The 15,360-nt window shown below is 34.8% G+C and overlaps 1 protein-coding gene across 1 annotated transcript in view; it reads right to left on the reverse strand.

The window, feature by feature from the left end:
• Positions 1 to 13,616, reverse strand: part of LOC117114197 (sodium-coupled monocarboxylate transporter 1-like) — a 25,656-nt gene extending 12,040 nt beyond the window's left edge. Inside the window, exons 1-5 of the mRNA XM_033257788.1 lie at positions 13,120 to 13,616; positions 7,620 to 7,685; positions 3,135 to 3,186; positions 2,452 to 2,519; positions 1,804 to 1,958 (exon numbers count right to left, since the gene is read on the reverse strand). Coding sequence (XP_033113679.1) covers positions 1,804 to 1,958; positions 2,452 to 2,519; positions 3,135 to 3,186; positions 7,620 to 7,685; positions 13,120 to 13,470 — 692 coding nt within the window. The 5' untranslated portion in view covers positions 13,471 to 13,616. The remainder of the gene's footprint in view (positions 1 to 1,803; positions 1,959 to 2,451; positions 2,520 to 3,134; positions 3,187 to 7,619; positions 7,686 to 13,119) is intronic.
• Positions 13,617 to 15,360: the final 1,744 nt, after the last annotated feature.

Below are 15,360 nucleotides of genomic sequence, written 5' to 3' on the forward strand. Positions count from 1 at the left end.
TCTCAATACCGAAGAAGGGTTATAACAGGAACAATTAGTAGTGGTACTCTACTGTTTGACCAGTATTGTATAGACCAGTTATCCGGAACATCCACCTGACTATACGAAACAGTGTTGTAGTCAGTGGCGGACCGTCAAGGCAAGCAAGGTATGCAGTGCATACCCTGGCTAAAACAAACAAAAAAAATATAATAGTACAGTTTCTCCGTTTTATTTAGCATTTCTTAGTCAGGATCTTCTATATACACCCTAATTTTTCGAATGGAATGCTATTCATTGGAATAGCAAATCCGAAAGGTCCACTGATTAATCTCAGATAAGAAAGTATAATACATAGGCCTACTCCAAGTATTGAAATACACGCCATCGTGTTGGGATTCAATGTCGAAATATTAAAAATAACATGCATTGTATTTTGACTATAGAACGCAATCTGATTCTGTATAGTAGTAGGCTTACGAATTTTTCCTATCACTAGCAGGCCCTAGCATCAGTGGCGGGTCTTGAAATGGAAGGGAGCCGATGGTGTTAGGAAGGTAAAGTGGGGGATCGGTGATTATGAGGGGTTAACTCGCAAAATAAGGTGATATGAGGTGATTTTTAATTACTTGAGCATGATTTGTGGGTCGCAGGGGCGCGACTGGGGGATGGGCGAGTATTTTTTTTCAGAGGTAGGGGGAGGACGTGCAGCCCCTTGTACATTCTAGATATGCCAATTCCTAGCATACCCTACAATTTACCCTACGGTCCGCCACTGGTTGTACTGGAATAAAAGTAAGAAGTAAACAAGGGGGTTTACATTTTTTCTGTTAATTTATGTACACGTATATATATTTATATACATAGACCTCTATATAAAGTATACCGTATTATTTGGTGAGGAAATTTCTGGCTCAACACAGGCGTTATAGACTTCAGTTAGATGTGTCGATATAAAGACTAATAAATTTTCCAGAAATATTACGGCTTTTTTAACCCGCGACTGAGATGGGACTGTTTCTGCTGACGATAAAGAACCTCTTTAGCCACACAGGGGAAATGAACATTAATCTATATTGCAATGTTATACACCCGTTATTTGGCGAGGAAGGATTTTTAATGATCTAATTTTCGATTATATGCTAACCTACCCATACAAAGTTAACAATAGGCCTATTCTTATTCGTAGTGTGTTCATTATACACGGTATAAAGGAAATATAAGACTAATGAGTTATTCAGAAATTCCGATTTTTTTTTCACAGGGCCTATTACCTTACAGATCACATATATTATGTGTGCGGCAAGCTATTCAGCCATGCACCAAAATTCATATATAGGCCCTAGACCTACAAGCCTATAAATAAATTTTGAACGTTAAATATGTATATATTTTATATATATAATTATATATATAAATATCCATAGCCGATGGCTACCTTGTAATCTGTCTCTTATACACATCTAGATGTGTATAAGAGACAGTATATATATATATAGTATACATATTTGTATATATAAATTGTAATCGGTGTAGGAATCTGTGTGTGCGATAAAAAAAAATCCCCAACCGAGATTCGAACCCAAGACTTTCTGCTGTCTATGCAGCCGCCTTAACCAACTTTCGTTGGAAGTTCGAATCCGATTGATTTCGCACTTTACGTTTTGCCAATACAACACTAGTTTCCGGAGCACACACGTGAAACAGAGATCAGGGTGGTACGCCAACTTTTTAAGCATCTTAAACCGTAGAGAAAATAAATGTTTTATTTTCTCTATACTTAGACTAAAGCAGAGTTGTTTGGTAATGGTAGAGTAAACTTACTCGAAGAATTGAATGCGACCGCCTTCCGCACTGATGTTCCAAACCCTGTCCAAACCTCCCACCTCCATGGATCCTTTGATAATTATCGCCACGAATCCTACCACCATTACAGTAACCTGGAACACATCAGTCCACAACACTGCTTTCATGCCTCCCTTTAAACGAACATAATTCGAAAGTAATTAAATTCTTGAAATTAGACCTAGATAGTAATATCAAGTTTTTATGGTCATTTTACTTTAACAATAATATGGCTGTGAACGATGGTTCGAAATTCAACTTTCTGCGCTAAAGAATACTTAGTCCCATGTTCATATTTACGCACCCAATGGGCATGTAACGATTACCTGGTTAGGCAATAATCACAAAGACCGTTTGACTATATTACGCCAGTTTTTTTCTCTATGATACAATTAAGTACAATATCAGGTGCGAATCCACGATATTACTCCCCCCCCCACCCCGAATTTGGGGGGGGGGGGAGAGAAATTGAGTTTTACTGTAGACATACTTATAAATTGAAAATTATTTTATTTTTCATCATCCAGCGAAAGAGCGCTTCTTTCGCATCACAGAGCCATCAATTCGCAACTCAAAGCAAAAAATATATAGGCCTAATTATATGAGATTCTAGTATTGAAGACTTACAATGGTTGTGTAAAAGGTGCACACAATACCGATAGCAAACACTGCTCCCCATAAGTCAAGACCAGTGACTAAAAAAAAATAAAAACACCAACAAATTCAATGCTATAATAAACATGGAACCGTTTGGGCAATTCATGTGTTATATTTTATCCTTTGTACGAGACAATTGTGTAGATGTGATAGAATTTTTGAACTGCTTTTTACAGTTCAGTTACTTTAACAGTAGAGTTTGGAGATACTGCCTTGTTTGCTGGGGTGGAAATATTACACGAAGAAATAGAAACTGATCGATCGTCTCGTCAGGAGGGTAGGTATGATGATTGGTGTGAACCTGCTCTTTGTGGAATCAGTCTACGTCGAGCAGCTGAAGAGGAAATTCGATGAAGTTTTTCTGGATGCGGCCCATTCACACCAACATGGTATTATTGAGTTATTCAGCGATGGTAGACCGAGGCCACCGACTGTCCACACCAATCATTATTCCTGCTCATTCATTCCTTCTGTCGGAAATAGATTTTATGAGATGATTTTAAAGATGCAAGTTTGCAATGTCTTACACAGAAGATTAATACACTATCCCTTTTATTTGTACATTTTCCTATATTGTTCCTGTTTCCTTATATTGAGCAATCTTATCCATATATTATCGTACATCTATCCGTCTTTATATCTAAATGACATACCTGCATTTAATGCTAGAGAAGGTGCGTATATGACAATTCCCATGTAAATTACCTAGATAAAGGAAAGAAAATAAATTATATATATATATATATATATAAATTATATATATATATATATAAATGATTGAATAAACATAATTAAGAGTCATAATAATAAAATATGCATGCAAATATTGACGATGAATGTAATATAATGAACGAAATAGTTAAAATTAGAACAAAACATATGTATTCAACTTTCATTCAAGCAAAATTCATTCCATCTCGCAAATGGGATGTTGTGTTCATCACAGAAAATGTATTGGAGCGGCGTTTTGAAAAAATAGAAAATATGCACAACTAAATTATAAAATGTTAAATAAAATTGTTCCTACTAACTTACAGCTATATAAGTGGAAACTGAAAAAAAAGTAATGGATGTGACATTTGTGGTGTAATCGAAGATGAGAAACACATGTTCTTCGAATGGATACGTAACGACATACGATGGAGAAATATAGATAAGATTTTCAAAAAATTATACAACAACAAATATTCTTTTAAAGAACTTCTTCTAGGTTGTAAATGTGAATTCATGAGCAGCTATATTCAATTACTGTTTTTTCCATCTATGGCACCTCCGCCCCCAATCCCCCCACCACCACCATTTTTTAAATATTCAAATATCTGTATCTCATTAACAGTTCCCAAGTTAGATTGCATATACAGTTAGGCCTACCGTATGCTGATTCATTCTTAATTCAATTTAATTCAATTTTATTAGCTACAAGTGCCATCAAGGTCAAATATCCGTATCAACAATGTATTTACAATAATTATATTTCCAATAAACTTACTAAAACTATCAATAGGCATATTCAATATAGAGTACTCAACACACAAAACATCATCTTATGTTGTGTATTATTTCGATTTATATCTATAGATCCTGCATTAAAATGAATATAGGCCTATATTTTAATGTCTGTATTTGAAGAGAACATTGGGTCTGCCAAAACCATGAATGATACATAATGTTTCAATATTTTCTTCCAATTTTTTAGAATGAATTAGCCATACTGATTCGTTATTAACCATTTCTTGGTAGCCACGCATCAAATCCTGCGCTCGTTCGACTCAAATATCCACTTAATTACAAAAATACAAACATCGAGGCCTACTAACACTATCGGTATTCAATGGAGCACTGTACATGCCTAGCAAAACATCAGCTTTTGTACGGTATACTATTCATATTACTTTGACGTCTGTAAAAAATTGCACTAGAACCGATATTTTAAAAGTAGTAGCAAATGTTCAGTTTGGTCTGGCAAAACCGTGGTTTTTGGTGTCTAATAGAATCATTATAATTAAAGACCGGCACGCGAGCAGTCAGGGGTCCCAAGTTGGTAGAATCGACAATCAGGAGATCTGCCAAAACCATGAATGATAGATTATGTTTCAATATTTTCTTCCATTTTTTAGAATGAATTAGCCATACTGATTCGTTATTAACCATTTCTTGGTAGCCATGCATCAAATCCTGCGCTCGTTCTACTCAAATATTCATTTAATTACAAAAATACAAAGATCGAGGTCCTACTAACACTATCGGTATTCAATGGAGCACTGTATAGGCCTACACAAAACATCAGCTTTCGTATACTATATTTATATTATTTTGACGTCTGTAAAAAACTGCACAAAAACCGATATTTTAAAAGTACAGTAGTAGCAAATGTTCAGTTTTGGTCTGGCAAAACCGTTGTTTTTGGTGTCTAATAATAGGATCATTATAATTTAAGACTGGCACGCGAGCAGTCAGGGGTCCCAAGTTGGTAGAATCGACAACCAGGAGATCTCTTAATAAATGAGTTTTTCTTAACATAGTATATTTTACTGTGCATGGTGATAACTATTATGATTAGCACTGACTTCAGGAAACGATTAAGCATGCAAATCAAATTATGAATATGGGTTTGAGATTGATTACCCGGGAGGCACAATAATTACAGGAAAATTATGAAAGAACCGCCATCTAAATAAGGCATACAGTACTGGCATTTCCTTATAAACTGTTATAACAACAGCTCGTGTATTATCATACGGTACCGTACCATTTTTTACGTCTGTTCGATACTATTTGATATTTTCATAGACAAGGTATTCTTCGTCACACATGTGCACCATTTACACACAAACACCGCCGAGAGAATTGGCACTATTATCAAAAATAGGTCCATATACCATTTGACCAACGTATTATCCTCAAATGTTGTTTTTTTTTTTTTTTTTTTATTGTGGAATTTTCTTCTCTTTGTACTTTATTATCCTGTTGGGTGGGGGCATTCCCCCGTAAAATTTTGGTTTTATAGACGCCAAAAAATATCCTCTGATGTGTTTTGGGCGATCAATAAAATTTTTCTTTTTCTTTCTACGGTACTTTCCAAAGGGGGAGGGCCGACCCCCGAAATCCGCCCCTTGGTAAGATGCTAACCTTCAAATCACAGGGTGATTGATTTAAAGACTGTTACACTAGGACAATTTAAATGGCTAAAAAAAACACCACCACCCAAGCCTCAAGGGGAACAGCCACACGATGTTGAATAAAAATGATATGCAAAAACCCAAAATATGAAGATCCCAACCAAATCGAATATCTAAGCATTTTAAACAGTCATGTGCACATACGAATACACATTACGATATCGTGCAATTTGAATTTGGGCTATTCTCTTTTTTAATTGCTTTGGTTTCTGAAAAAGTTCGAAAAAAGACGGGACAAAAAAAGCATATTGCTGTAATCGACGGAAATTCTGAACAAACAAAACTTCAAGGTCATTGTTACGTCGAATTAAATTATATCGAATATCCTGATGACGATCCTTATAAGTGCATCATGAATGAAAAACATCTGTACGAATTATCATACGTGGTATTCCTATAGTTTAAGCACGGGGAGCGGATAAACAAATACGGTAGTTATAGTTTAAAGCACAGCGGGTATTCTGTATGGTATAAACAAATAGTTATCAAGAAGGCGATTTTTATGTAAAGTTTGATAGAATAAAAAAGAGGGGTGAAAAGAACATACAGTATTAAACAGTTGTGGAAAGCGGGATGCAGGGGGAAGTTACTTCATGTTGTTGCTCTCAGGTCAAAGGTGAAAATGCTCTCCCAGTTAATAATTAGAAAAATACATATGTTTCATAATTAAGAAGCTTCTTTATCAAATCGAACAAAAATAAATGGGAGTTGCAGTCCCATTATATTCATTTGTATTCTGAAGTGCAACAAATTTAACAAACAGAAAGCATAATTTGACATTTTGAAGATCTTGTCAAGGTGGTGGCATGTCAGCTTATTCCGTTAGAGGTTTTATTGCACAGCGTTTTATAGGCTTAATGTCTCGGGGCTTAGGCTGATGCTTTATCCTTGGTCAATCCTACCACGGGGAAAAACAGAATTAGGCCAGATCAACGAATTATTACCTGTAACTGTATTTGAATGTTTAATTGTGTGTATTGTGAACGAATTACAAATAAAGCTAAATCCATCAAATCAATTTAGGCCTACAGTTAGTCAAACTTGGAAACTATTTAAAAAAAAACCAAAAACTATAACACAATTTGGGGTAGTATAGTAGGCCTGTTGGGTATTTTTGCGCTAATCATCCGCCGGGCCATGAGCGAAGTGGCCTCTCTTAAGTCTTCTGACCTCTTGTGCCATCCCTGCTCAATCAAGAAAGATTCAGCATCTGTCTTCTTGAATATGTAATTTTTAGACTGCATGAGACAGACCCGATCAATAATAGGCTTTAAAGAGCAAATTAGAGAACTCTTTACGACTGACAAAAGCTGAAAAGAATACACAATTGAAAAACGATCATCGTTTCCCCCAAATGTATAATAACTTAACAATAACATTTCTCCCAAATGTATAATAACTTAACAATAACATTTCTCGTATCTCTCAACCCAAGTCAGCTGTGCGTTGTCCTGACAACGTGACCGTTAACCCCAGAGTTTAACTCTTGTTTATACGTTAATAATTTCGTTGACCTGGCGAGCCTAGAGTGTCGCTTTACATCTAGGCCTATTAAATTAAAGTATAAAGAATCACCTCACTTAAAATGGTTTGTAAATTGACATTAAATCTGTCAGGAATAATGTTTCTGATATTATTTAATTGGCCAATTATGTATCTACTTCTCTTTCAGCTTTTGTATGTAAAAACAAAAATCTCCCGATAGAGATGATAAAGAAGAACCTGCACGTATTTCAACCGGTATTTTTTTCTTGCATCCGCCTTGAGCAACTGGATCACTGGGGCTTCGTTGGGAATAATCGAATCCAAAGGGATTTAACTGTGTGAAGGACCAGCGCTAGTAACAAAGATCAATACGATACGGCCCCTTTCTAGAGGAAAAAAGTTTATTTTTAGACACGCCTTATTGATAGCGGCTCCAGTTTCACATAATAGTAACAACCTGCATTCCACACTTACCATTTGCAAAGAGAACGTCACCATTCCCATGAGTCGAACCACTTTATTGAAACGTTTCTCAAGGTACTGAAATGAAAATAAAACTTTTGTCAGGATCGGTTAGAAATAGTATAGCCATGATAGGACAATATTAGTATGAATGAATTTTGTATACGAGATAGTCCTATTGGACGCCATATTAAGACGCTCCTGCAAACACAATTCTTGGCAAAAAATTCTACAGTGATCGAATGCTTTGGCAAACAATACTGTATTACAGTGATAACGAATGCGGACGGTATTTGTAGTATAGCTTTAACGATATTAATTCTAGTAATAGAGTATACTGTATCCTTTGCGGCATACTTGCTCATATTATAATTTATCAAGTTATCAAACTTCAAATGAAACAAAGATAATTTTTTCTTATAATTGGTGGAATCTGTTCACTGAAAATAAGAACAATACAATGTTATTTTATGCGCCTGTTTATTGGAAAAGGAAAATTGTAAAGGAAATATTTCCTCTTTCTAATGTCCGATTGAAAGCCTACATAACGTAAATACAGAAAATAAAACACATTTGATTTATTGTTCAACTATATAGCTAAACGTAAACAATAATCCTGTCTCTTATACACATATATATATATATATATATATATATATATGTGTGTGTGTGTGTGTGTGTATATGTATGTATGTATGTGCGTATGTATGTCCCAAGTTCGAATCCAAAACAAACTAAACAAAAAACAAAACAGAAACAAAAAAAAAAGTGATCAAGACCAAAGATAGTAAACAATACTGCTTATTTCGACGGGAAATTGACGTCCGGCGACCAGAGAATCTAATCGCTTTAGACTAGGGGGTTGACATGAAATGGGAGAATTACAGCGATGTTTCCACAAGGTGTTTCACTTTATCATATATCCTAAACACTTCGACAGGAAATGGGAGCATTACAGTGATGTTTCTACAAGGTGTTTCACTTTATCATATTCCAAACACTAGTTTGAGAATTATTGCCTGGTATGAGAGTATGAAGGCAATCTTCGTCAAAAATAATTGCTTTCATTTACAAAAGTACAGCAACATCATCGCAATGCCATAATAATGAACATGTCTATCTATACATTCTCTCCAAAACGTTTAATGGATGTCATTATTTTGTAAATATTGTACATATTGTCCGTAAATATTGCTTTTAATTAATCATAAATTGTTTAAATATATAATTATTTCTAATCAATTCGAAGTGATATAAAGTAAAGTTACTGTATCTTCATGAAATAGCTCTATATAAATGCTGTGATGTATATATCCCATGCCTATACATAAAAACTTCTCATCTTGCATAATGTTTAGGCCGAGATTCAATGTGTTTTAGCAAGGTTTTAGTTAGCGCCAAATTATTTCATTCTAGGTATTTTCATACGCAAGGTATGTAAATGGCCGGTCACTAACGTGTTATATCAACCAGTACCGTATACAGATGTATAATATCGTAAGATTTTTTTAGCAAGTCAATAATCCAATCAATCCTGGGACTTCGGTTGTTGGCATGATTTGAACTGCAGAGTGGAATACCATTCTTCAGGTCAATATCAAAATGAGGATATTTCTCTTGGACAGATGAGAGCTCCGATCCCTGGACAGACAGTATATTTCCAACTTTTCTCTTCTTATATATTTGTCTAGGCCTAGTCCAGATCATCTTTTTCTTTTCCGACAATTTTGCACCTTTAGCACATTCTCGTCTGAGTTTTCAAGAAAACCTGCAATGATCCTGCCATCCTGCTAATCTCAATCGGCCGATGGCCAACAAGCTAACCATTACCCACCACCACTAATTGCAACTGCTATTCTGCTGTTATGTAAATATTCACAGCATTTTTGTCATGAGCCATGTTCTCTGGAGGATTATCTTTTCTGCCGCACCACCATTCGTAATGTTCTTATATAATAATTTTTCATTCAAAAAGTGCCTCTTGAACTTATAAGTTCGCATAAGAACCCCTCGATTTCCATCTATTTCCATAAGCGCCCCATCAACTTCCACTCTGTTTTCATAAGCGCCCCGTTCGAATAAGCGCCCCTCAAAAAGAGCAAAAAATATTTTAAGCGCCCGGGCGCTTATTCGCGCGAGTACGGTATTTTAAAAAGTACAATCACAAGTAGGACGGTTAACGATCAGTGGTAGGCCTACGTTCAGGCAAAACTTAAGCATAATATGAATAAATAATTAATAAGCTCTAATGCGAGGTAAACGATAATCCTACAGACCAAGCAGGTATTAAAATAATAGACTATCTCCTTGTTCAGACTATACATTCATTAACGTAGCGTGTTTTGCAAATGACCATCAACAAAAATACGAGTTGTTCCACAAACGCACAATGTCGTTTGCGGGATCTTTCCAGGTATACAATGACGGGAAAAGTCAATTAAATTAAACATTTCAAAATGACCACCTCAATTTATATTATGCCTCCATCCGTCAGGAATGGGTCAATTTAGGCCTACTACAAATTTTCTCAATGAGTTTTGACTTCCCCCGTGACGTAGGGTGGTTTGAAATCAGTGAATTTGTTTCCAGGAAAGCCTTTTATTTTCGGTGATCTAAATTGTATTAATTTTAATGTTCCTTACCATGTGCATGGTCATGTTGAACATTATATAATTAAATTTGAAGATGTTGTCATTGTGAAGTGCTATGTTGATTAACATTTCCTAATCTTCTAATGTGCCTCTCTAAAAAAGCTTAACGCAACACTAAGGGGCAATAGGCCTACTTACTGTTTAAATATAACAAACTTGATAATAGCCTATTTCTGCCTCATAACAACATTATTGCAGGCGACATACCGCAATCTTCGATTACAATAATTTTTAAATATTTCAGATCAAAGTTATTGTGTTATGCTTCATTGTTTATTTGATATCATCACCACCATCACCCTCGTCATCAATCATTACCATTATCATTATCATCATCATCATCATAAACATTATTATCACTCATCATCATAATCATCATCATAATCATCATCACCATCACCATCACCACCATCATCATCATCATCATCATCATCGTTATGATGATATTATCATCGTTATTATTGTCATTAATTATATTACTATTATTATTAGGCCTAGGATATTATTATCATCATCACTATAATTTTTACTTAAAAATGCAGCATTACTCAATAAGTAAACGCGTTCTAGTAACAACACCACAATCACAGTTAGGGGGGCCTATCTCAAAATCCATTCTAAATAATAAATCAAAAGTACTCAATTATCAAAACATTACATTGTTTACAAACAATGTGTCCGACTACAGCCACTCTACCTCGATTTAACTATTTTCAGCTACATTAACCAAATTAAAAAGACGTAAGGAACATTGCCATCCGCGCGTACAAATTTATTAATCGTCCGTTACTATAGATAGTAGAAGTTAATATGCAGGTAAGGTCACAATAGAATATTACGTCATCATAATTCATAATGATTTATTCATAATTTTATTAATTTTATTTAACTCATTATGGGTTGAAGTATTCGAGGGGGGGGGGTTGAACAAAAGGTGGGATTATTAAGTGGTGTTGTGTAGCGTGGCGTTTTAGGTTTGTCATGTTTCGTTAAATTTTATAGTCCGTGTTCTTTAGAAATTGGTGACAATGAGAGTGAAAATTGAGACAAAATAGAGATAAGTTCGCCAGTGTTGGATTTACAGTCACAAAATTACAATCACCCGAGCAATTCAAACTAGTCACCAAATTTTCAGTCACCAAACTGTTACCGATAATCCCCTAACATGACCCTTTTGTTTTCAAATTCAATACACTCATGCTTGAATTCCGTATATACAAAATAATATGAAATGACCCTTCGACAGTTGACTTGTCAGGACGAAGGGCTCTTTATTCATTTTTGTTAGATCAAAGTTATTGTGTTATGCTTCATTGTTGATTTGATAATCATCACCACCATCACTCTCATCATCAATCATTACCATTATCATTATCATCATCAGCATCACAAACATTATTATCACATCATCAACATAATCACCATCACCATCACCATCACCATCAACATCACCATCACCATCAACATCACCATCACCATCATCATCATCATCATCATCATCATCATCATCATCATCATCATCATCATCATCGTTAATGATATTATCATCGTTATTATTGTCATTAATTATATTACTATTATTATTAGGCCTAGGATATTATTATCATCATCACTATAATTTTTACTTAAAAATGCAGCATTACTCAATAAGTAAACGCGTTCTAGTAACAACACCACAATCACAGTTAGGGGGGCCTATCTCAAAATCCATTCTAAATAATAAATCAAAAGTACTCAATTATCAAAACATTACATTGTTTACAAACAATGTGTCCGACTACAGCCACTCTACCTCGATTTAACTATTTTCAGCTACATTAACCAAATTAAAAAGACGTAAGGAACATTGCCATCCGCGCGTACAAATTTATTAATCGTCCGTTACTATAGAAAGTTAATATGCAGGTAAGGTCACAATAGAATATTACGTCATCATAATTCATAATGATTTATTCATAATTTTATTAATTTTATTTAACTCATTATGGGTTGAAGTATTCGAGGGGGGGGGGTTGAACAAAAGGTGGGATTATTAAGTGGTGTTGTGTAGCGTGGCGTTTTAGGTTTGTCATGTTTCGTTAAATTTTATAGTCCGTGTTCTTTAGAAATTGGTGACAATGAGAGTGAAAATTGAGACAAAATAGAGATAAGTTCGCCAGTGTTGGATTTACAGTCACAAAATTACAATCACCCGAGCAATTCAAACTAGTCACCAAATTTTCAGTCACCAAACTGTTACCGATAATCCCCTAACATGACCCTTTTGTTTTCAAATTCAATACCCTCATGCTTGAATTCCGTATATACAAAATAATATGAAATGACCCTTCGACAGTTGACTTGTCAGGACGAAGGGGTCTTTATTCATTTTTGTTAGTATCAGGTTTATGGAACAATGACTAAAGAAATTTCTAATTCTGAATGGCTATTACTGTATTGTGTGTAAGGATTAGACTAGGACCTGAGTTACAGGTTACATATAATGTGTGTGAATGTGTTCGATAAAAAGTGAAACAAATCAATCCTAATTGAAGTTGATAACGCAATGCTTCCTTTTTGGAAGAAGGTATTTGATTTTCATTTGTTATTGTAATTTCATTTGTAATCAATATATAATATTTCAATATTTATGGTTTTTTCAGATTTCACCTTAGATACTTGATATTTCGACCTACAAACCATAAATAGTTGTTTTATTTACAATTATCCAGTTTCTTGATTCTGCGGAGTAAACTAATCATAGACCTATCATAAATTATCATAATCGTAAAAAAAAATACAAAAATGAGTTAATATTTTTCAGTGAGGTTACTATCAACTGCATTTAAAGGTACCTGGGAATTGTCGTAAGCTTAACTTACCTCGTAAGCACTTGTAACTTCGAGATTGTAAAAAACGGGCAGATAAAAGTATGCTGAAGCAAGACCAGTAAAGATATAGGCGAACCCAAACATCCAATACATACACCCATACACGTAATTTTCCGCTGGGGTACCCAACACAGTAATAGCAGAGATAAAGCTGGCCACTAAAGATATTCCAACAGGGAATGGATTCATGTTTCGATTTGCCATCAAAAATTCGTTTGTGGTTTGCTGTTTTCCACCGGTGCATCCATAAAATAAACCAATTCCGACAGATATTGCTAACATGGCCGTTAAAACCACATAATCAGCGGCTTCGAACTGTCTTTTGACGGTTACTTCTTCCATTTCTGCAGCTGTATAAAAAATTAGTTCGAAGTCGAAGGAGGAAAAAAACAAAATAAAAGCTTTGTTTCGCGTCGCGTCCCTTGCAGTACTTTATCCTAATCCACATAGGTCACGTATCGTAGTGGGCGGCAATACGCTTCAGGCTTATTTCCATTGGACAAGATAGAACTATACTATAGAAGTATAGAACTTTCAAATTTTACACGGATACATAACGTTGCGTAGGCCCCTACCTGTCGCCTTTGTAACTCTTTTTAGCTTTCTTTCAGGTACAATCAATAATTGGGATCTTTAGCATTGTATGTTATTTCATCTACCTTCTCGACAAGTCTAGGTCTGACAATAAATTTCTACGTCATATAAGGTTTAATCAGGCCTCCTGTGGATGCAAAGTGTTTGTGAAAATCCCGAAGGTAAATATTTGCATTGCATTTGTAGGGTATACTGTATCATCAACAGGGCACTGCACTAACAAGGACTTGTTTGTACATAAATAAGGGCGAGAAAACATAGACAGACACTGAGCAATGAAAGACGAAATACTGTTGCTGCCAATTAAATAAAAATTAGACCAAAAAATAGAACGTGGAGCCGTCAGGGGGTGCCGTAGAGGAGTTGGGAGTGGGAACTCTCTATATTACTTTAGCTAACTTAGTACTTGGTGACAGGTTTAAAAGTAAGTTTTTACTTAATTAGATAATGGAGTTATAATGGATGATTATGCCTAGTATTATTTATCGGCATTAAAATTATTTAATTATTTCAACACTTCAATATCTTATTATTTTCAATAATGGATAGTTTAGTATAGGCCTATTAGTAAATTCTTATACATAATATATTAGGAATATAAACACACAAGGTTCTTGACTCCATCCATAAACAACCATGGTGCTACAACTAATCGAATTTTCACACTTGCGCGAGAAAAATATCGGTCAGAATGAGGGCGCTAGTACTTAAGACATGAAATGCCACATTAATGTTTAAATGGTTATGTTTCACTAAAGTTTGTTTTTTTTTTGTTTGGTTTTATTTATAATAAAGGTTAAATACAGTAATATATTGATTTCAATGTACACTTTAATGTACTTAGGGTATCATTTGTGAAATAATATTTCCACAGGATAGATGCGTTTGTATGGGTAAAATTGGTTACAAACTCCGCTAGTAGTAGGCCAAAAGAGTAGGCCTACAGTATTATGGAGCGTTGCCAAATTGACGTAACGTAGCTCTCCCTAGTGGCGAATGATAAAATATCGGCGGATACGACAAACCTAACTGTGATGTACATACCCCCAGAAACGCAAGGACCGCACGAGTCATATATATATATAGACATAATGGTTTGAATGAATCGACAGCAATACTTACTTTTATGTGTTACAAATTCCTATCTACTTTTTTGTAAAACGTATGATACTCTTGGATCATGGAATTAATAACTATTAAAATCATGGAGGAGTTATTGTTAAAGCATACCGTAAGTATCATTGATCATGAAGTTAAATTATAGTTACCATAATTTCGGACAAAAGGCCCGTTTACACTATGACAATAACGTTAAACGATAAAAAGACAAAGAGTAATTGTTCATATAAAAAATAAAAGAAATAGGCCTAAGAGAAGTTTTCACATTAGCACGATTCGACAACGAATTTATCGTGTATACGATAAAAAAAATATGTCACAAATCAAATCAAATGACGTCATAATCAAGAGAAAACGATAAAATGAACAATTGCTTTTAAGTTTTTATTGTTGATCGTTATCGCCTAGTGTAAACAGGCCTTAAGTGATTTGTACTTTTGACAAAAAATGCATGCATCTGAGAGGAATCTTAATGTAGGCCTAATATCAAAAAACCCAACAGAATATAAAATGACTTCA

Source organism: Anneissia japonica, unplaced genomic scaffold, assembly GCF_011630105.1.
Source record: "Anneissia japonica isolate Jap-2015-1 unplaced genomic scaffold, ASM1163010v1 scaffold288108_len519018_cov203, whole genome shotgun sequence".
NCBI lineage: Eukaryota > Metazoa > Echinodermata > Crinoidea > Comatulida > Comatulidae > Anneissia > Anneissia japonica.